At 43.1% G+C, this 23,619-nt stretch overlaps 1 protein-coding gene across 1 annotated transcript in view; it reads left to right on the plus strand.

Moving 5' to 3' along the window:
- Positions 1-23,619, plus strand: part of mcu (mitochondrial calcium uniporter) — a 77,089-nt gene that overhangs the window by 19,120 nt on the left and 34,350 nt on the right. Inside the window, exon 2 of the mRNA XM_036126165.1 lies at positions 18,243-18,353. Within this exon, the coding sequence (XP_035982058.1) occupies positions 18,243-18,353 (111 nt within the window). The remainder of the gene's footprint in view (positions 1-18,242; positions 18,354-23,619) is intronic.

Genomic DNA, 23,619 nt, shown 5'->3' on the forward strand with positions numbered 1-23,619 from the left:
TTTTTTTTTTTTTTTTAATACCACCCGCGCGCGCACAGATAGCTAAACAAACACGGCCAGTGTTCCTGTTCGCTCACAAATAAGAAACCGTCTCGTGTGGAGAGAGGCGTGCAAACACGGGATTTAAATCTGATTTTCATACGACGGCCTTCTGTCTCGCAGCCTCCCTCTAGTCTAATCAATAACAGGTTTGTACGCGGATATCCGCCTCGTTGTAAACGAGGATCACGCCACTCTTAAGGAATTTAAAAGTGGCCACATGTCCAACCCGCAGCAGCTATGTTCAATTACAGTTTAGGAAACCTTTCCTGTCAGCTGTTTCCTGGCTGGCGTGGGTAACGGAGTGTAGCTCTCGTCCCCGGAGGGATGAACTAATTGTGTCACTGGAATAAAACAAAAAAAAGACCCTCTCTGTGCTTGCAGACTGAATATGGAAAACTAAACTCCTTTTATTTATTTATTTAATTACCTGCTGAACAATTGAAGGAAAAAAAATCTGCTTCAGAAATAATTACACAATTTTAAAATGAGAAAAAAAAGATTCCCGTTGGCACAATCTACATCATCCAGAGTCCTTGGTCCTATTTTATGTTCTCTGCTGTTCATACCACAGGTTCTCCATCTATATGATGTAATTCTGGGAAAAAAAAAGGTTTATTTTTATTTTTGATTTATTTAAATGAAACCATTCCTTTCTAAATTACGTCAAATGTTTTTAATCATTAAGCTATACAAATACCCGCTGATGGCCTATTATCAGTTTAGAAAACTGACCCTCGCCCAGCTGTACGAATTCCTGGAGAGGAAGCGAAACGTCTTCAACTACGAAAAACAAGTCCAGTTGCTTTGTTTTTTTTTACTTTTTTGGTATGAAAATGGGTCTATATGGGGCTATAAGACAACATTATGTGGAGACATTGAAGCAGTGGCTCATGACATTGGCTAGCAAATTGAGGCTTGTGCACAAATGGGCCTTCAAATGGACAATCGCCCTATGCATGATGCTGGATTAGTTAGAAATTGGCAAGGCGACTCAGTCCCACCGGTTTTCAGTAGGAATGGGCCAAAACTTCAGCAAACTTACTGCCGTAATACTGAGCATGTTTAAAAGGCAGTTCTGCCAAATACTAAGAACATTTTCATAATCTGTTGAATTAAAAAATAATAATTTCAACCCCCAGAAATGCTATTATTCTGGCCTTTAGCAGAATAAACAAGTCATTTTATTATTCCTACCTGACCTAAAACAGCGGCAGTTAAGTTTCAACGTCAGACCGCGAAGGGGAAGAAAAAGCCGCGTCTTTTCTTACGGTGTATTTAAATATTTCAGCGGTACGAACTGGAAATTGAATGCATTAGCAATGCGTTTCCGCACAGCCCCCTGCCCACACACGCACGTCTTTGCTTTGTCCAGATGGCTGCCTCAGGTCTACCTGGCTGCTTTGTTTAACCCAGGGAAGATTCAGGCACAGAGGAGCCAGAGGAGCGGAGCTAAGTTAAAGAATGGATCATTTATGTGCCTCCAACTAGTCTTTTATCCCCATTCCCCCTCATACCATGGGCCCTATGGGGCAGCGTAGGTCCAGCCTGGGTATGAACTGCATGAAGGAGATGGATGGAGACCACGGGAGGGGAAGTAGACGTTAGCAGCATCTGCTTCTTTTATGGAAAAAACAAAAACCTCCCTTTTATTCCCCACAGCCTTGGGGAAGTATTTGTGATCTTATAATAAACCGAGCTCCCCCTTTTAATCCCTGATATTTTACTCTTGACATTTGGCGTATATGTGCGAGAAAATCCCCTCTCAGGATGAACTGTAGTCTAGTTTTAGGTGTGAAACAAAAGTAAACGTACAGGTGCGGGTACCTGGAGCCAGGTTGCCAGGGAAACGCTCTGAACAATCAAAATGGCCCTTTTTTTTTTTTTAAACCGCTGAGGATTGAAGGTTATCTGTCTCCCGGACTCGCCAATGAAAAACGGCTTCGACATTAATCTCCCGGAGCATCTGGATCCCAAGAACATCTCCGGGCTGAGAAATTTATATTTCATTTATTCCATACGTGGCACTTCTTATTTATGCCGTATTCATGGGGGCCTTTTGAAGGAAGGCGTCGCTGACATTCGTTTTCTGTGAAAGTAATTGGGCTGAATTGCTTTTTTCTGTCAAAACTGGTTTGAAACGACTCTCTGTTTACATCTGTCACCGACCCCACGAGGAGATATGAATAAAGTGGAATATTTGCTGTCTGTCTCTTTATGCCTGCTTGGCTCATAACTCTTCCCTGACGCTGCGTTCTCTCGTTTTACAAAATGTATTTTGGTTTGTGTGGGCTTTTCTTTTTTTTTTTTTTCTTCTCGAAGGCAATAAATGTGTCAGAGGAGTTCATGCTCAGCAGTCTCCTACCTCCCTAGTATTTGCTCAAGCAGACTGGATGGGATTTATTTCTTTTTGTATTGACTGTTTTTTTTCTTCTTCTTCTCCATATTGGTTGGCTGTAAGTTCTTTACTGCCGTGCAATCAAGTTATTATGATGACGTCTTTAGCCGGCTGCTCATCTCATCTCCGCCCTCAAGCTTTTTTTTGTTCTTTTTATTTCCTCCGATTTCTTACAACCGAAATATTAAATTCATTTTATTAGGATTTTTGTGTGAGCGATTCAAAGTAGTGCCTTTTTTTTGCCTTACAATTCCAATTTTTTATTCTGCAAGTGAAAGTCTGAGAAAAAGGTTGTATGCATTCACTTTGCTCGTAGACTCTTAATTACAATTCCTCAAAAGTCACATAATTAGTAAATGAGGAATGCGGGTGTAGTTTAATCTGTCTGGTGTTATGGCTCTCGGGGAATATTAGTGGAGAGACGGCCCAGAAAGGTCAGGGATAAAGTTTTAGGGACGATTAAAGCAGGGTTAGGGTATAAAAAAAATGGAAAGGTTGTTCTACACTGCAAAAATTGACCTAAAAATAAGAGTTTTTTTCTTGAAATGAAACTATTTGACCTTGATTTGAGCAGGTAAATAAGATGATTTGCCAATGGAATAAGATTTTTGCACTTAAAATAGGAACAATTCATCTCCATCATCTTATTTCAAGTGCAGGATGTCTAATTATCTCATTTTAGGGGTAAAACTACTCACTCCATTGGCAGATCATCTTATTTACCTGCTCAAATCAAGGGCAAACGCATTCATTTCAAGAAATTTTTACTTATTTGTATTACTTTTTTTGCAGTGTATCCATCATCTGAAAACGTAAGGAGTATAGCACAGCTTCAAAGCTACCAGGACCAAAAGAGAGATCAAAACCTAACTATTTGGGCTACATGCAATAAATTCTACATGTGTTGGTAAATGAACACTCTGAACTAACCCACCATCCACGCCGTGAAACGTGAAGCCAGAGCTGCAGGAGAATGATTTATCAAAGCATGTTTTTGGCCCAGTCAGAGTCCAGACCCCAAAATTCAGATCATCTTCAAAGATCGTCTCCATCCCGTTTGACTCAGATTGAGTTGTTCTGCAAACAAGAATGAGCTAAGACGTTGGTCTGTAGACGTGCTAAGCTGGTTAGAGTGCAGATGCATGCCGCACTTTTCAAAAACCACAAATCATTTTACTTTCACTTTCCAATTATGTGGTAGGTCTGTGTGTGTGTGTGTGTGTTTCCCCTCCATTATGCTCTTTGAAAATGATGCGACTTTAATCACGTACAGGAGGGAGAAAACACTCCTCACAGTAAACGTTATGAAGCAGGACGGTAAAGTGGTATTTCCATAAAAAGGATCTGTAACACAGTGTGTCTCTTAAGCGGCGGCGATATACCCCAGTTCACTGCTCTCACCGCTCGTAAAGTCAAGCCTAAAACTGGCTGCAATAAGAGGAAGGACAACATGAAGGGCTTCAGTCGAATAATGTGGGTCAAGATGGTGGCTGGTAAATGAGAACCGGACGCGTGTTGGATTCTCACGGTTTGAAAAGCTTAAATAAAGAATGCATAAAACTGTAAAACAAGAGTATAACATGATCTACAGGACTGTCTCAGAAAATTAGAATATTGTGATAAAGTTCTTTATTTTCTGTAATGCAATTAAAAAACATGAAATGTCATACATTCTGGATTCATTGCAAATCAACTGAAATATTGCAAGCCTTTTATTGTTTTAATATCGCTGATTATGGCTTACAGCTTAAGAAACCCAAATATCCTATCTCAAAATATTAGAATATCGTGAAAAAGTATACTAGTAGGCTATTCAACTAATCACTTGAATCGTCTAATTAACTCGAAACACTGCAGGGTTTCCTGAGCCTTGAAAAACACTCAGCTTGGTTCAATAAACTAAATCACAAGTATGGTAGTGGTTAAGAGACGACATAAGATTCTCACAGTAACTGGTGTACTGACCATGGCATTACTGTCCTTGATTGGCCTGCCAATTCCCCTGACCTGAACCCCATAGAGAATTTGTGGGGTATTGTGAAGAAGAAGCTGAAAGACACCAGAGCCAACAATGCAAATGAGCTAAAGGCCGCTATTGAAGCATCCTGGGCATCCATAACACCTCAGCAATGCCACAGGCTGATTGCCTCCATGCCACGCCACATTGATGCAGTAATCTGTGCAAAAGGATTCCCAACCAAGTACTGAGTGCATTAATGGACATTTTCAAATGTTTGATTTTGTTTTGCTGTTATAATTTTTTTTGTACTTGGTCTGAGGAAATATTCTAATATTTTGAGATAGGATTTTTGAGTTTTCTTCAGCTGTACGCCATAATCAGCGATATTAAAACAATAAAAGGCTTGCGATATTTCAGTTGATTTGTAATGAATCCAGAATGTATGACATTTAATGTTTTTTAATTGCATTACAGAAAATAAAGAACTTTATCACAATATTCTAATTTTCTGAGACAGTCCTGTAATGAGGTTTATCTAAAGCGGAAAAACAACAATCATTCTTTTGCTAAGATAATGTCACTCTTTGATCACATCAGTAATGTTACCTGTAACATTTCTCATTCATAGCACCTTTCGAGTAAATGGACTTGTTGTTACTGCAAGCAGAGGAAAAGTGGAACCGCCCCTCTTTCAGCCAGCCGACCAGCAGTGCGCAGAAACATGTGGGGGAGGGGGCGGCCCCGCGAGCACTCTGTGCTCCAGCGCTTTCTCGTTTTTTTTTTTTTAAAAACATAGGAACGGCACGACAGGAACGTCTCTGCCGCTTTTGAAACGTTGGTACATCTTGATCCCGCAAATAAGACCCTTCCTGGTGCGAGATCAGACTTAGCCTGCGTGAAATTACTTTGGTAACACCTGTAAAGCGCTAATCAGCTGTGCAGTCAGAATTACTGGAGAAAAGCTGTTTACCTTGATGCGGTCGACGCATCAGAGCGGTGGCGGAAATGTCAACCGTGCGAACTAAATATAGCGTTTCTAATTTCATAACGAGTGAGCATAGACTGAAGGCGGGTTGAGGCATTTCAGAGTTTCACGTTGCTCTTTCTGAAAAAAGGACAAAAAAAAAACAGAATAAAAGGGACGCTGGTACCGTGCACACATCCTTCCTAGCTTGTCCTGCAGGGAAGCTGCCAGGCTTGTGTTATTTAAGCCTCAATTTCACATGAGACAATGAAATGACAGGCCCATGAAATCTATACTGATGTAGCGGACTAGAGTTGCAGCACATAATTGTAGTAAGAGCCGTGCTCTCAGGTCAGTTTACAGTCGGAGAGCGGCTGTGAGGGGAAAATGGAGCCAGTCTGTGTTTTCATATAAAAACTTGCTAAACTACAGAGAGCTGTTTGGACCGGCTTTGTAAAATTTGGGTCGCTTAGTTCCAGCTCCACTCGGCTGGTTGAAGGCCACGTTCTAGTTATTTACCGTGACGTATTTGTTGGGACTACTTGGCATGAGTCCCAATTTATGTAAACAGGGTGTTGATGATGATACTTTAAAAAAAAAAAAAAAAGTAATTTTCTGCTCCAATATTACAATTTAAGTGGTGCCACAGTCTTTTTGCTGTTTTTACAGACCTCAGCGATGCTAAGAATGAACCCTTTGTTATCGAAGCGCAGGCCCACGGATGTGACACACGGATTTTTTCTCCTCCTTGCACAGTCCGTCCTCTGTGACGCTCGTTCAGAGTCTCTGTCTGCTTCTCGCCACACGCCCACTCCTTCTCTTTTCTCATGATTATCAGCTTGTTATCCCGGGTTGGGAGGATGCGTGGGCCTTTTTTCAACCCAAAACAAAACAGAAACAACACGTTCTGCGGTGTATTTTCTGCTGCCTCTCCATTCACTGGATTTTGCCTTTGTGCAGTATACATCAGCACCCCTGGGACGAAGCAGTCCCGCAGCATGACGCTGCCGCCTCCATGTTTTACAGAGGGTGAAGGATTCTCTCGGTTTAAGAGCTCATCTCCACTCCAAATGCATTCATCTTCTGATTCGTCTCTAAAACAGGAGCTTGAATCTGGGGGTCGACGTCACGTTTGACCCAAGCGTGTCGGAAATCTGAGGATTTTTCAGTCTTTTTTTCTGAACTCTTCCAGAAATGCCTTCCTGCTCTCAGATCTAACAGTGGGTTTGATTTTTGTCTCTGAAGTGTCAGCTTGGATCTGGGAACAACGTCACATCCAGACTGACAGCGTTCTTAGTGGCCGATCAGAAAACAAGCCGGATTTTTGAATTTGTTCTGTTGCTGTCTACTATTAGAAGTGAAAGCTGATTGCGCCAACACTTCTCTTTATGTCATAGGTGGAGGTTTTGCAGAACTGTTGTACGTTTGAGATGTTTACTATGATACAAACTGTTGGAAATGCTGCTAAATTGTTGGCAGCTGCTACTTACGCTGTGTTTTAAAGGCGTGTTTTAAAAAAACGCAATTTCCAAATCGCAGAGTCCGCAATTTTTGGCTATGTAACAATTAGGGAATTAGACACGTCCATTAAGTGTTGATAAAATGTTTAAAGTGGGTTTGCCTCCACATGGAAGGGAAGACAGTTGCAGCAGCGAGATAATCTATTTTTATTTAATGTTTTAGAGTTTATATAATCATACATAGCATTAAGTACAGGTCAATCAGTTTAAGACTTGCTTGTTGGTTGGACTTTATGTTCAACAAGGATTGACGTCCCAATCAATTAAAAGCTGTTCTCTTGAATAATATTCTGATTAATAGAAACATTAAAAGTTCTTGTTTTAAATAGTCCTTGTTTACAAACGTCTTTATTTAGACGCCATTTTTGTTGCTTGTGGTTAATGCAGAGAAAAGTCAAAATTGCAATTTTGGTTGAAATATATTGTAGGCAGAACGCAATCATTTCTGCTCTGAGTTAAGATGCTGTGGGTCTTTTAGCAACTAATCTGCACAGCGAGGAAATACAATGATTTGTTGTTTGTATATGTTTAAAATGACATGATAAATTAAACTGGAAAAAAAATCGCATTAAATCGCAATATTAAGAAAAAAAATTGAAATTAGAAAATCGTTCAGCCCTAGTGGCAGCCATATTGGATGCTGAGCTTGGGGACGGCGTTGCGACGTCTGGCTTTCCCCCGTCAGAGTTCTGGCTGCCTGCAGGGGGCGCTCTTCTGATCTGCCCTAACGCTGCCGCTGAAAAATCCACTCTCGAGTGCAAGGAGAACGCGCCACGAGTCCTCGCTTTTAAAGCTCTCTGAAACGGGGAGCGGCCTTCAGGGTCTGATTAGGTCAGCAGTTTTCATTCTGACACTTTCAGGCCATTTCTTCTCTCATGCACTGCAGACAATAAAGCTCTAGGGTCGATCCTGCTCTTCCAGGCTGTTATTTCAGTAACACCTGGGGGCAATAAATCAGCTGGAGATGTTACCACCACCTATTTGCCACCTTTTTCTTGTGCATTTTTCCTCCCTTCCTTTACTTGCCCGGAATAAATCTGTACGGAGTTGCTGTATTTCACATAGAGAGGGTGCGTTTTTAATGTCACGCATGCATGCAGGCAGGTGTGTATGTGTGGCTGATTTCTCCTCCGCCGGTGAAGTGGTTTCTGCTGGATATTGCTTTGCTGGACCCCCTGCAACGGGGCTCTGGTTATTTCTCTCACGAAGACCTGCAGCAGAGCTCACATAACGGGACACGTGCTGTACGGGCACATATAACTGTGTCAATGTCCTTGAGCGTCTGGGGATGGGGGGGGGGGGGGGGGGGTGGGGGGACTGTTGGCAGGTTCAGTCAGAGTGGGATTGTCTGCAAAGTGTTTAGTTGGAGGCTATCAGATCACCCTGATTACCTGGACAGGTTATTTTCTCGTCCTCCTTGAGCCTTGGTCATGTCCGCCTATCAGCTGGAAACATCCAGTGGCGCACCTGTAAATTGATCAGCTCTTCTTGCTAATATAACACTTGGACTTGTCAGGAGTCACCTGGCAACCACACACCTCTATCCGTACCACACATGGGGTGGCACTATGTTGTCTTAATGCTTTTGAAATTTCATTTACGTCCCCCCTCCCCCTCCCCTCCACCTCCCTCTCCTCTATCTCGCTCCGTTCGTCTTTCCTTTCAGCGACCAGAGATTGCCTGGCCTCCCCCAGGGGCTTACTGCCTTTCTCCTACTGGTACTGGAGATGCACAGATGGTGAATAAACCAGGAAGGGGAGAAGATCTGAGACAGGGAAGATAAGGGCATCCAAGGAGAGGTGGCCAGATCTTGAAAAAGGAGTCGCTTAAATTGTACAGTAAATGTCAGTCGCTTTGTTGGCGAGTCCTGAAGACGTTTGGCAGCACACCTGAGCGTTCGCACACCACCCAGAGGTGCGGCGGCGGGGTCTGTCCTCCTTCGCGTGCTCCGAACATGCAGTATTAATTAGGCGTGCGGATACCGGAGCTGTCTGCAGCAGCCGTTCTCACTCTGGGATGCCATCCTGTCACCATCTGCCGTAGGAGTCAGCTCCCCGAGTCCGGAGCAGCTAGCGTTCCCATTAACGTCTCCGCGGTTCTCTGTCAGCAGCTTACTGACCCACTGGGTGTATGTGATCCGCAGCGTGAAAACGCGCTCCATGTTCCCGTGACTGCCAGAGCCCGGTGTTGTTCTTCTCATCACGGACCAGCTTGTTAAAACCCCGCTGAGTCGTGACGAGTGAGGGGTCTCTACCTCTTGTAGAGAGGTAGAGAACATTGCTGGAGCTTCCTGGTTTGGTCATTTGAAGTGTTAAAAGGCGCGACGTTTCCAGTTTCTCTCTTGAGTTGAGGCAGAATTGACTTTTGTCTTTTAATTATATCAAATTTAGAAACAAAACTTTTCCTTCTTAAAACAGAAACCTTGTTTTAGGTGTAACTTTTTATTGTTTGGGGGTTTCGTAGGTAGGCATAATCAGCATTTTACAAGAGATTCTATAATCCAAATTTCAACCTGTTAAGATAATATACTCATACATTAAGATCTCATGTTGTGCAGAAGACCAGGGCACCCTCCTGGAGCTAGGTCCTGGAAAGCGTCTGGAAGTCGAGGCGTGGCTGGTGGGGTTTGGGCATGCCACATCCTCTAGGTCAGGGGCTCTCAAAGTGGGGGTCGGGACCCCCTGGGGGTTGTGAGGCACCTGTTGGGGGTCATGAGATGATTTGAGGCTGATGTGCTAAAATGCATTTGTATTTCCTGCACTTTTTTTGTAAGATTTCTTACTAAAATATGAATTTATTCTCATAATAATACATAATACTATGATTTTATTCTCACAATTTAAAATAAAGGAAGAAAAATCCCCCAAAAGGGGGTCCCTAGTCTCTGACGCTGTTATTTTGGGGGGCTCGCAGGCTGAAAAGTTTGGGAACCCCTTATTTAGGTGTTTAAGGCCGGGTGCAGTGTGAGCTGGGTCCTGGAGACATTGAGTGTCTTCTACTTAACTAAGATCAGGACTCGTAGGGGTTGCAGATTCAGGGGAGAAACCCAGAATGTCGACACTCTCCAGTTATTCTGGACAGTCCAGAGGTTCTCCCGGCCCAGACGGGATATATAGTCCTTTCAGCCAGTTCTGAGTCTCCCTTTGGGTCTCCCTTCAGTGGGATGAGCCAATAAATCTTCAGAATAAAGTCACCCTGGAGAAGTCCTGATCAAATGCCCGAGCCATCTCAGCTGACAAAGTGAAGGAGCCATGGCTCTGCACCAACCTTCACACCTTCTCCAATGTCTAAGCAAGCCTTACTTTACGACTTGTTCTTCAAAGACCTCGATAGCAGAAGACAAGGCGTCCTGCCCAGGAGAGCGATATTATAACATCCTCCTGCTGCACCTAAAAATTAAACCTTGGCTTCTGGGAGTCGACCAGGCGGAGCGTAAACGAGCCACTGGTTTTCACCTTCAGGCGAAGCCAGCGCTTCCTAGGAGCTGTCAGTCTGGTAATATCAGTGCCGGACAGACTTGGGCGTGCCAAGTTTGTGTAGCAATCCTCCAACTACCCCGATCTCTAAGACTGGGTTTGGCCGCCCTACAAAAGACATCGCAATTTGAAGATGAAACAACTTGTCATGGAGTGTCAAAGCATGAGACTTTATCATCTTACTGAGGTGACAGTTTTCTAGCTTAGAATAAAATAAACTGCTCAATCGTATATATATATTTTTTCAAGCGTGAAGACTTACAGAATATACCATAAAGACAGCGTGGGATCAGTGTAACTCAACCTGGGGAGTTTTTGTCTTTCATCCACTCGGAGACGGATTTTGTCTAAGAAGTGCTGAACATTTGCATGCAGCTGTTTACTGAAAATGTTTTTTTTTATTAAGGCTCGCTGACTTCTAGGTAGACCATGCTCTAAAAGCACTAGGAAAGCAATCTTATCAAGGAGATCCAGACACTAGTGTAACTCACTGAATTAGAGTACCATTGAAAGTTAATTTATTCCAATAATGTGATGAAAGAAGTAGATCTCATTAATCTTTTAGCTTTTTTAAAATACAGGTTGATACATTTCATGCATTATTTCTGTTAATTTGATGATTATGGCTCACAGCTAATAGAAACCCAAAATTCACTTTGTCATGACACAGAAGTGTTATGGCCATGGTATAGCCAACACATTCATGGCAAAGACTTCTAACTTGTCCAGCAGACACCCTCCAGACCAAGACGGGTAAGCCACCAAGAAGCTGACCATTCAGATCACTGCATCCAGGCCTGTTATCGGAGAGATGAGTGGAAGGAAAAGTGTTGGCGGGAAAAGCTGCCCAAGCAACGGGGCAAACTGCAAAGTAAGAGGCAAAGCAGAAGAAATGAGCTGCAACTGTTGCATGAGTTTCTTAGAGACTCCTGAACCCAGAGACACCAGGAGCGTCTCACCTGTGCCACGGAGAAACAACACTGGCTTTTTTTTTTTCAGTGATCCTCCTCAATAAAAATACATTTAAATGTAAATAAATTGAAATGCAAGGCTTATATAAAGCTTCCCCTGTCGTCGATGCCATGCCATCTGCTGGTCATGATCTACTTACGTTTCGTTGAGTTAAAATTTAGCACAGCTATCTCCCAAGAAATGACTTAGACTTAGACTTAGACAAACTTTATTGTCATTTTGTATGTACAGAGTGCATACAAAATGAAATTTCGTTGCATGCAGCTTACGACAATGTATTGAGATCGCAATTAAAGTAAAATAACATTACAATTTAAAGTTCAGCAGTGATAAGAATGTAACAGTGCAGGAGAAAAACAGTTTTTAAAAAAAGTGTGCAGAAGAATGTTCCACCATGTTTATAGTGCAAAAATAGCGGTGCAAAAAGTCCAATGTTGGCAGAGCAAGATAATAATGGTGCAAAAATGCAGTAAACGTTCAGTTGTGTTAGCCCACACCAGGCGTCTCACTGCTTACAAAACTTTATGGAGATGCTAATTTAATGCTAATCAGCATTTAAGCTAATCTCCTCCATGCCGCGCTGCAGTACGCTACTTCCTGCTAAAAGAGCCCCTGACCAAGTATTGACAGCACATACTGGATAACATGTGGGGATACTTTACTGTAGACTAGGTGTTGGTGCATAAAAATACACGTTTTAAGTATTTGTATATGATCAAACTTTCTAAGAAATTAGACATTTTACATATCAAAAGCTGTAAGACTTGACCATCAATGTTAAGAGGAATAAGTGCATGAAATGTGGCTTTTCACACTGTTCTAGTGTACTGCAGTCCACCTGTAGGTGAGTACACATTAACCTGACACCTGAGTCCTCTGGACACTGCTGAGGAGCTGTTTCCAATTATTAAAGCAGCTCAGGATTCCCTGCAGTCCCTACTTTGCGAATGTGCACAGGAGACAGAATCCTATAGTCTGGCTGTGGCCCAGAACTCGTTAAAGCTGTACCAACGGTACAATTTGCTGCACGTCAGCTTTCAACCACACAGACTTGACGACAGGTAACCGGGGCTGGAGTTGGTCTCACTGACTGCGAGCTGGGCGCCTGGGAGAGCTCGGATTCAACGCGCCTGACACCAGCGGAGAGCGGCTGCTGAGTAGCGCCGGGCTCATGGCACACGTTGCCATAAGTCAGTCAGGAAATCGATACGCTGCAGGGAGTGGACGCTTAATTTCTGTGCGTGACATGGAGAATAAAGCATATCCCTGGCGCGAGTCACAAATGTGTCGTGCATGATGGGGGGGTTATTTTAAACTCTGAAATCTGAGCTGCAGGACCTGCCTTATGAGGTTAGTAAATAAATCAGCTTTCACTGCAGCGTCTGAATCGGTAACGGCGTTGAGAAGGCTAGTTTGATCTGTCGAAATTACTTCTCTCTGCTGCTACATGTATCACCAAAGATGCTTTTTGTACATTTCTAAATGATAGACACAGCAGAATTAGAAATAAAGAGGCACTCTGTTTGTATTTAATACAAATAGAGTTCCAGTTGGAGGAAGTCGATCCCCTGCCACTTCTTCAAACTCCTTCCAGCCTCATAATGTATGTCCGACGCTGCAGTGCGTGCTCTGAAACCTGTGGCTCTGCATCCCCACATACCAAAGCGGCCTGCCGTCCACCTCACCGCATTGAGTCGTTATCAGCAGAAAAAAGGCCCATTTTCCTCACGTACATTAGTTGCTTATTGTGTTTTTGTCGGGGAAAGCAGGTGCTGTCAAATGGGGATTTAGCCAGTTGGGAGCTTTTGTATCAGGAGGACAAAAATGATGCGGTTGAGCGTGTTTGCATCATGTAGGCTTTGAGCCCGTTAGTTAGATAGGAAGCTGTGGAGAGCAGCTGCTGTCTGCGGAAATTTAATAACAAAAATAGACCCCCCCCCCTTGCCTCCCTCCCCCTCCGCCGTACCCCACATAGACTTCTGCATATGGCGCAGCGATGTCCTAGTCTAATTTTAAGTTTCTCTGTAAAGTGTTATGTGGTTAGAACATAGTTGTGTGCATGAACTTGCATTACTTTGTTTGCACTCTTCCGGTAGAGTGCCTTGCAAAAGTATTCACACTCCATTTTTACACATTTTGTCACATAAATGCAAATTCCAGTGCATTTTGTTGGGATTTTATGTAACAGACCGACACAAAGTGGCCCACTAAATTCAAACGACACACACGTTTTCTAATTTTCCACAAATCAAATTCTGAAAACCGCTTGGCTAATTTGCTTTTTCATCCCCTCTTCGACCCATCCTTGAATTCCTGTGCAATCAGAAGCCTTTAGAAGTCAACCGAATAGATTATTCCACCATCTCGGTATAAATCTAGCTGCTGTGTGAAGGCCTGAAAGGTTTGACAGACCATGCTAACTCTGGAGGAGCTGCAGAGACCCACAGCTTTTTACAGGTCCCGCCAGTTTAAGTACGCATCACTTTGTGTTGTCCTGTAGATACAAAAGATGGCACATTTTGTTCTTGTTGCACTTCTTACAGGTAAGAGAACCACAAAGTGCTTTACAGTAAAATAAGCCTAAAAACACAGAAGACAAAGACATAAAAGAAGCATCCATCCATCCATTGTCTATATTCGCTTATCCGTGCACGGTTGCTGGTGGGGTTGCTCGTGCCTATTTCCAGCGGTCATTGGGTAAATAAGTGGGGTAGTACGCCCATCGCAGGTTACCGGTCCATCACAGATAACATCACACAGCATAAAACTAGGAAAAAGCCTCTCTGAATAAATGATTCTCAAAGCGCAAAGATGGAGGAAACGCTTTCCAGGAACTTAGAGTCGCCGCTGGACAGGAAAATCCTGTTAAAACGTTGAAGTTTGCGGTTTATTTGTGACAAAATGTAGAAATCATAGTGGTGTGAATACTTCTGCATTGCACCATAAACTCACATATTCCCATATACGTGTCTCAAACCCAGCCGCACACAAAGCTAAAGGAGCTCTTGCTTTGTGTTTGGGCCAGATTAGCATTATGTTGCATGTAGACTTTGCAACCCAAGAGTTACACCAAACTTGAGTGAAACTCGGATATTGCAGCTCTGGTATTTCCTCAAACCATGAGGAGACCGACCTGTGAGCTAACAGACATTTAGGACTCCAAAGGCCCCGCCTGTGAGTTGATGCTGGATGCCTGGCTTGTGATAGATAAGGAAGACTTTGTAATAATCCCCCAACAACTTGCCATCTCAGTACTAAGGTCCGTTGCGTATCTTAATGTGGAGTCCCTGAAAGTATCCCAGTGATATTACGCACGACTAAAGCTTCACTGCTCTTTGCTTTATGAGACTACAAGTGTGGCCAGTTGTTGAAATCGGTCTCCTTGGAAACCTAATAATTTGCTCTTGTGTGTGTGTGTGCAGAAGAAGTCCGACACAATTATGATCATTGACTGTCTTTTTGCAGCCGTCCTTTCTGCAATTAGTTCTGCTTGTTTGCTGTTGTAGAAACGTGGATGTACAAGGAAGGATAAAAAAAAGCAAAGGTGATCATCACAGCTCTTCTCCAGTAAAGATAATCTTTAAGCCTGGCTGGGCCTGAACCTCTGCATGGCTGCACGCTGAGGAGGAAAGATTTCCCACCATTTAACACGTCTAACAGAATAAGTCCAAGACAAACGAAAGAAAATTGGTCCTCTAAAGCTTTCTTTGTAATGTAATGCCTTAAAAACATTTGCGTTTTCTCTTTTTTTCCCCCTGTAACGTGACCGCAAACTTAAATATATTTGGATTTTATAATAATAATACATCAAACTTGTATAGCGCTTTTTTTTTGGACACTCGAAGATGCTTTCCAATTAAAAAAACCCCCAGAAATATACGAAAAATCTTACTACAGAAAAGCAACTTTAAATAAGTGGTTTATGCAATTAACCAACAATTAAGAGTTTAATTGTAAGGGGATGCTGTTTTTGCAGCCTCTACAGGTTTTATATCAAATCTCTGCACAACCCATGTTCCCATCAACTGTGAACAGATTTCCTGCCCCTGCTGGAAAGAATACCCCCGTAGCATGATGCTGCCACCACCGTGTTTCATTGTGGGGATGTTGCGTTCAGGGTCCCGTGTGGCATCTTGCAGTTTTGGTCTCTTGTAACCAGAGCACCTTCTTCAACATATGTGCTGGGTCTCAGGTTGATTTATCACCTGAAAGACAAATTAAATACATTGACGTTTGTAAAAAAAGAAAAAAAGAAAGAAGAAGATCTGTATTTTGTTATGGATGTCATCTCTGGCAGAACCACAAGGAGACACAGTCACAGCTCCCGTCTTTGCTTTTAACACAGCAGAAGGTTGCCATATAAAGGTAATTGTCTGTGTAACGGCAGAAAAGTTGTAAAATAGACATTAGCATTCATTAGACCTCCGTCGGTTAACAAACTGCTAATTGTTATTTAACAACTGTTGTGTGAACGAGGTCGCACTTAAAATAAAAAATTTAAGATGCAAATATTACCACTTTGTTAAACGTAAATTAATAAACATGCACAGTATCGCTTCTCCTCTGAGGCACATTGAAAATATTGTTAAGATGGACGAGTGCAGCGAAAACGCAGAATTTGTTCTTAAATGGATTATGGCTCCTTCTTTTTTTTTTTGGGCCTAATCCATCACTGCAGTGGCTTTAATGTCGCTTGAAATTGTGTTTCCCGACCTGTTTCGCAGTCGGGTTTGATGCGGATATGCTGTGCTTGACTCATACAGAGGTATTTTAGTAATAACAGGACGAACACAAAAAAAATCTCAAGTTTGTTGATAATTTTTGATGAAAAAGTTAAGTGATGGTGGCTGCTGTGCTGGAGGAGAGCTCACAAACCGTTTTGGGCCGAAGCTGGAAGACTGAGCCGTAAAATTGACCAAATATTTAATTGCGATTGGTCAGGAAGGGGAGGTGGGCGTGGCTACTACGCTGATGAACTTTTGCGTCTTCTTTACACTCGCCTCCTTGAGCCGGAGGAGAGCTTTGTCTGTTCTTGCAGCGCACGGACAGCCTCCTGCACATCTCTAGCTGCTCTAACGACGTCTGAGGGGTCGAAGTAAATCAGGTTAGCTACACTGATTCCACCTCCCTCCTTTTCTCAGCGTGTAAAGACGGATGGCGTCATAAATACCGTCTGATCTTTCTCTTGCTGTTGCTCAGCGTTGAAGGCCAGATAGTAGCGTGGTCGGGTGTTTTTAAATACTAAACAGCTAAAGAATGCTAAGCAACCTGACTACAAAGACATCAAACAGATCCTGCCAAACCGGACCGAAGGAAGCTTAACGTAAGGGTCAGCGGTAGGGCGTCGGCACGCTGCTCTCTGGGTTTAAATTCCACTCTATCTCCATCCGATCTGTTGTCGGCGCTGGCAGCCCGGGAGCATCTGGCTGCGTGTTTCCAAGGTGAAAGTGTTTCAGGCGTTTCTAGAGGACGGTGAATCTAGAGGACGCCGCCCCTGAACAGGCCCCTAAGGAGCCCGCCCCTTAAGTGAGCTGCACCCGGCGTCTACCTATGATTCGGCTTCTCTTGTGCAACGTTGCATGTAGATGGACTCCTGTTGTCCGCTCGTTCGCGGACGATAATTCACTGAGAGTTTAGGTTTGAGTTGCAGACGGTCGATTATCCCTTTCGTCTGCAGGTGTGAGCTGCAGCGGATGGCTGGCTGTTTTAAAACATAAGCAGCAAATTTCACTTGACATTCAGTCTTCTGCCGAATCGATACAAAGGAGAAACTGCAAGGCGCTGTGACAGAAATAGCAAATAAAACACAGCCATCACTTTGAAGTCTTGTTATTTTAAGCTCCCAGGATGGCGCTGCAGAGACCGACGTTACTTTGTCCGAGTGCACGGCGCAAAACGGGATTTTATTTTTTTTTATTTTGAATTTTTTTTACAAATGAAAATGTAAGAATTAATCGAACAAGTGTTGTTTGCGTTTGTTTTCAGCCCCTTTACTCTGATACCTCTAAATTATGATCCAGACCAACGGATGGCTTTCATAAATCAATGAATTAGTACATACTGTATTCTACAGCAGTTCTGTGACATAAGTAAACAAGCAGCACCAAGGAATGCATCTGGTTCTCTTGTCAGATGCATTGAGTAATGCACCTTTTGGACTGTGTGCAAAACGCGTCGGAAAACGAACAGCACCGTGAACGCATCATCCCTGCTGCGAAGCGTGGTGGCGGAAGGAGCATGATGTGGGGATTCCTTTATTCAGAGGGGAACCGGTTAGCTGGATGGAAAGAAAACCGTCTCAGGCTTCCTTTATGGCAAAGGGCCGTTGTTGAAAGAAATGCACGTAGAGTCTCATCTGAAGTCTGTCACAAACCCTGTAGACGACACATCTAACTTGTGGAAGGTGCACTGATCATGTAGCTGTATCAAAATACAGCTACATGACCCACATCTAAAATGCTGTGTGTGGTGGGGAAACTAAGGCTGCGATAGTTTCCCTTCTGGTCAGAGCTGGAAGATGCATGGAGGTGAATGAAGGACAATCCTGGAGGAGAACCTGGCTGGAGGGCGACCGTAGCACAGAAGCTACAGTGGAATGGTTTAGATCAAAGCAAAAGCATGTTCATGTGCGTCAGGATGGCCTAGTCAAAGTCCAGCCCGACATCCAAATGAACATTTGCGGCAAAACCAGAAAACTCACAGACTCTCTTCCTCTGATGTAACTGAGATGATTTGCAAAACTTTGGGTCTCTAGATGTGAAAAGCTGCTGGAGACATTCTCCTGCGGACCTGCAGCCGTTATCTGCAGTCAGGTACATGGGCTCCTTTTTGCTGCGTTGGCCTCCCTTTCCTTTTCAGCCGATGACGTCTCCTCAGCCTGAAACGTGTCTGTCTGTGTCTTTCCCTCCTGCAGGAGGTGCTGCCTGCTACTTTCACCCGTCAGACCGTCAGGAGAGCCCACGCCCTGCGGTCAGCAGCCCACGCCGCGCTCTTCACCCAGACCACCACTGCCCTGTGTCCACAGGTGAGCCTTTCTGCACGCCTCTCTGACTGTGCCTGCACATATATATGTGTGTGTGTTTTTTTTCTAAAAGAAAATGACATGCACAAACAGATCCCTCGTTGTTTAGGTTATCGATTCCTCTGCTATTTCACACACTCAAATGAAATTCAATATCTCATTGAGCCGCGATCAAACCAGTGTTTGGCCCATTGACGGGTGACAGTGATGAGCCCCGGCGCTGTCCGGCTTTTCTGAGAATTTCGTCATTTATTGCACTCGTTGAGTCATTTCCAAAGGTCAGCTAGCAAATTCTCGAGCCATTCTGAAGCCACAGTTTTTTAGCCCGGGGTGGTTTGGAGAGTCGTCAGCGCGAAGCAGGCAAATGGCTCTGGTACATTACGATCATTTAGCCTCGTTAAAGTTATATTTAGATGCATTTGTGTTGTTGCTGAGATATTAACCATTCAAATTCAACGACTGTTGGCTGTTCTTGTGTTTTTTTTCTTTGCTCCGATGGATCACGATGTTTAATGGTTAAAACTTTGAATGTTGAAAAAACGAAGCATAAAAAAACTCAAACATCCAAATGTATTCAAAATCTCCTCATCAATGGTGTGTTTGTCTGTTTTGACCTGGGTGTGTTGGGTTGTGAAAAGGACTTCCTGTATATCATCCCACTGAGCCTCACAGGATGTTGAAGGTTTTAGAGAACCAACTTCATCAACTAGCTTTGTCGTTTCAAACCTAAAGGTGACCCCTGGACATTGTTATTGCATTCAAAATTAAATTGCAATAAACTCTGAGTTTGATCCCGGCATCTGAACATATTAGCCGATATGAATATTCTCCTGAACCCTTGGGGTCGGGAACCCTGGGGGGGGCGCGGTGCGGCGCGAGATGATTCAGTTTGTGAATTAGCCCCCAGATTTTTAACTTTGCGATGTTAGAGAATATCCTAGTTTTAATATAGCAAATGTACTGTATGTCGTATTATGGAAAATTATAATTTTATCCTGAGAAATGTATGATTTTTTTTTTTGTACATCAGAGAAAACATTTTTTTGCACAAATATGTGAAGTTCATCTAAAAGATTTCTTGGAATTTGTGAAATTTTACTCCTCGGTGGCACATAATTAATTTTTTTAAATCTACAATGGCGCTAATTCGATTTGTTTTTTTTTTTTTGGAAATTATGAGAATAAAGTCATAATATTAGGAGATTAAAGTCAGACAGTTGTTTGGACAATCTCTTCAACATCCTGATACCGAAAGCTTTGTTTTACTTTGTTTCTTTCTTTGGATCCAATTGATTGAAAGAAAAATCTTTGATATATTTGTTTTGTTTTATTTTTTATTATTCCTTAATCTCACTTGAAATACAGTTAGGTTCAAATTGTTCATACCTCAGATAGATTCAAGTTTAATAAACTTTTAAATTTATCAAAATGCTTTTTTTCCCTCACTGGAAGTAATGTTAACCTTTTGGAGTGGCACAGCCTGAGTCCCGCCTAGAATCGGATAAAGAATGGAGAGAGCTCAAGATGAGGGTGATGGATAGGAGTGCATCCTATCAGCGACACTGGCCTTGGTTGAGTGAAGATAATTTAAAAACTTTCTGGAGTATGATCAATAATCCCTGCTTGTCTGTGAACCCTGTTAGTGTTCAGAATCGTCTCACGTCCAAGCAGCTCTGGGTTGCTTGGATGAGCAGATTTCTGCTTGCAGTCTGCAATTTGTGTGAACAATTTTCTTTTCAATGAGGATAACTGTGGTGCAGGTGGTGTTAAAATGTAAAAACACCGCTAAGATACAGATGTTGATGATAACGTCTGCGATTCCTGTAGGGAGTCGTTTGCTTAGGAGGGAGATTTCTTTTTGCATGGAGTCCTAAAATGCTCCCATCTTGAGTTTCTTTGAAAGAAAGTCTGTCTGCAGATTAGCATCAGGCTGTTGCAGTGTTGTGAGGATTAATAGCTGTGGCCTAAACATGATGGATGGTTCTAGGATCCGGCCTATACACTGCAAAAAGGGAACTAAAATTAGGTAAATTATTCTTGAAATTAGTGCATTTTTTCTTGATTTGAGCAGGTAAATAAGATTATTTGCCAATGGAATAAGATGTTTGCACTTAAAGTAGGAACAATGCATCTCCATCATCTTATTTCAAGTGCAGAATATCTAAATATCTTATTTTAGGGGTAGAACTACTAATCCCATTGGCAAATGGTCTTATTTAGCTGCTCAAATCAATGAAAAATAGACTAATTTCTAGAAAATGTTACTTACTTTTAGTTCCCTTTTTGCAGTTTAGCGCCTTCTCACCGTTACCACTTTGCCCTTCACCCTCCCGTCTCCCTCAGACTCTCCGTGTTCCTGTGAGTAAAACACCAGCCAGCATCCAGTAAAGCAGACGCATCATGTTAAAAAGATTAGCTGAAGCCTGCACGTGTGTGTTGTCTATGTAGATATATCTATAGCTATACATACAGCTATGCATGTGTTGCTCTCCAGGTAATGCACTTGGCCCACCGGCAGAACTTGCATGGGATGAAAGTTTGATGATGAGAGCAGAGCATTTGTTCCTTGAGTGCTCGCGTATCTGGCCGCGCGGATATCGGTGCAATTATCTCTGCTGCCGGTCGGTGCAGGAAGCGCGTTGCTCGGCGGGCTTTGTTTGAGCTGCTGCACGCGTATAATAACGTGTCACCGGGTTACGGGAAACGGATCCTCTGTGAAAGACGAGCGGCAGCCGTCCGCGGCCTGTTTACGCCTCTGAACGCGCTCTGAACGGACGAAGCAGGAAGTGTGTACGTTACACCACGCGCCTGGCTCTCTATAGTAAAGACGTGGCTGCTGTGGACATTTCACAAGGGGAAAGAAACAACACCGCCAAAGGGGAGCTGGTCGACGGTCCCGAGCGTCTCTGCCTGGGCCGTGTATCTTCCTAAGGGAGGGAGGGAGGAGACACGCGGGGCTCAGCAGGGAGGGTCTGCCTTGCCAGGTCCTCTCGCCTCTAGAGCTGAGGGTGATGCTGTCAGTGCGGGATTAAGTGGAGGAAGCAGATATGCTGTACACAGGCTTTATATGAATAATAATGGAGCTCTAAACCCATCTGCCAATATGTGTTTTTTCTTTTTTAACACTTCAGCCTCTTCTCCACGTCACGCCCTCCTGCATTGCTGCAGTACAGAGAGTCCGTCTCCTCCTCCTGCTCCTCTCCTTCTTCCCTCCGTTTAGGCATCCCTCAGTTTCGCCCCTGCCTCCCGCGGTGGATGGGGGGCTTTACGGGTCACGGCAGCGTTCTCCCTGACTCACACAGGGCCGACACAAACCGGTCGGTGCGCCTGCAGCTCAGCTCCTCGGGAACGGGAGCAGTGACAGTTGTCAAATGTCAGATTTCTAAGCGGCGGCGGGACGAGGGAGAAATCTCAATGTGGAAGAAACAGAGATGTGTCTTCCTCGCTGGAGCTGAGCCACGCTGCCACCTTGTAAAACAAATGTGCCAGTAAAATAAAAATAAAAAGTCCATCTAAGCATTTATTGCATCTAGTGGTGCTGGTCAGACGTTAAGAATATTATATGATTGTTTAATCCCAAGCTGGAATATTCAGACAACAAACAACTGGAAGGAATTTTTAAAAAAACCTGCAGAAATTTGAATCTGCTGTTCATTTTTCTCTCTTCCACTCGGTGTTTAATTTACAGATTCAAACATGAACGTAAAGCCCCGTCCGTAGTTGAGCTGCAGAGAAACCACAGACTCTCGGAGCCGTCAGCAAGCTTCTGGCATTATTCAGCCGGGACTTTGGAGCACTCTTAGCGGCTCATTTTAATAAGTTGGTCTCCTGACACAGCTTTTAAGGGGGACATATCGCGCTTTTAAGTTCTTCCCTCTCAAATTTGTGCAGACTCTGTGAAGTCTGCACCACGGGTTCAACCAGTTTAAATGAGCTTTACCAATTCTGCCCAGAAATGCCATCAAATATCTAGCCTGATTGCAGCAAAATTGATTCAATTAAAGTTCAACTTACTAAGGGAGTTTTGACCAAAGATATTCGGGGGGTTCACATGCATATTTGAACCTGTGTGTGTTTTAAATTGTAAATCATAAAAAACACTGCAATAAATCCAAACTCGTCCTTCCATTTCTTGCTGTAAAATATCGTAGAACTTGCATGTTGTCTGATTATTCCAATAAAGGATGGGTTAAATGCATTTTTAAAAACCCTGAATTATTGTGAAGTTCATGCCCATGATGAATGTCTACTGCCATGCGCTGTTTAATAATGGGGTATTGTTGATCATTTCCCTTTGGGCAATCTCACATTGTCTAATATTTGCAGGTATTAGGGTTGTTAGAACATAATTAGGCAGTTATTACCTATCAAGTCTGTATTAGGAAAGAAATGGATTGCGGTGGCATTGATTTGCTCACATAGTCTCAACAGACTTACGACGGCTTTGACTTTATAAACTAGTGCCAACTAAAAAAAACAAAAACAAAGGCAGGAGTTTCAGCATTTTAACATTCTTTAACGTCTTTTCTTCTCCAGGCCTAAGTACCGGAGAGAGAAAAGGACGGATGTTGAGCTGACCGTCCATTAAAACATGTGATCCTTGTGTGAAAAGCGCAACATGTTTGCGTAATGACTAAACAACCCAGCTGCTTTAGTTGACTTCTTTTACAGCAAATCCATTTCTAATGAACTCTTTGAGGAGGAGGAACTAGCAATTAAAAGCCGACAGCTCTGACGGCTTCATAAAATAAACGGCTGACATTGACCTGCCATCCCAGGCGCAGCAGACTCCCGATCTGTCAGGCGTTTGTTTCAGTCCAAAGCACAGGGATCTGTATTTATAGAGCATCCCTCCCCTTCTCTGGATGTTTCAAGCCCTTCCTCTCCGTTTTACGACGCGCCGTCTGAAAGTGTTTGTGCGTTGACGTCTATTTGGATCATAAACAAACCCAAAGATGTAATTCATCTCCCAAACAGCGAGAGTCGCTTACCGAATCGCGCGTTGCTTTTATTTGTTAGGGTTTTAAAAATCTCCAAAATGGAGTTATTAATCTCTCTTTAGGAGGGAGGAGAACCCCCAAAAGAACTCCTCATCATTAAAGATCAACCGGAATGCCTTTTTTAGAAAGATAACTTTCCGCTAAAGCTTTTGTGTTCTTTATCTTTAATATTTTAGCAGAAAAACAAACAAACAAAACAAAAGCCCCCAAAATGCATCTCTTACATCCCTGGGTTCTTGCTTTTATGATTTTTGATTTAGTTATTGTTT

Source organism: Fundulus heteroclitus, chromosome 22 (assembly GCF_011125445.2).
Source record: "Fundulus heteroclitus isolate FHET01 chromosome 22, MU-UCD_Fhet_4.1, whole genome shotgun sequence".
Lineage (NCBI taxonomy): Eukaryota > Metazoa > Chordata > Actinopteri > Cyprinodontiformes > Fundulidae > Fundulus > Fundulus heteroclitus.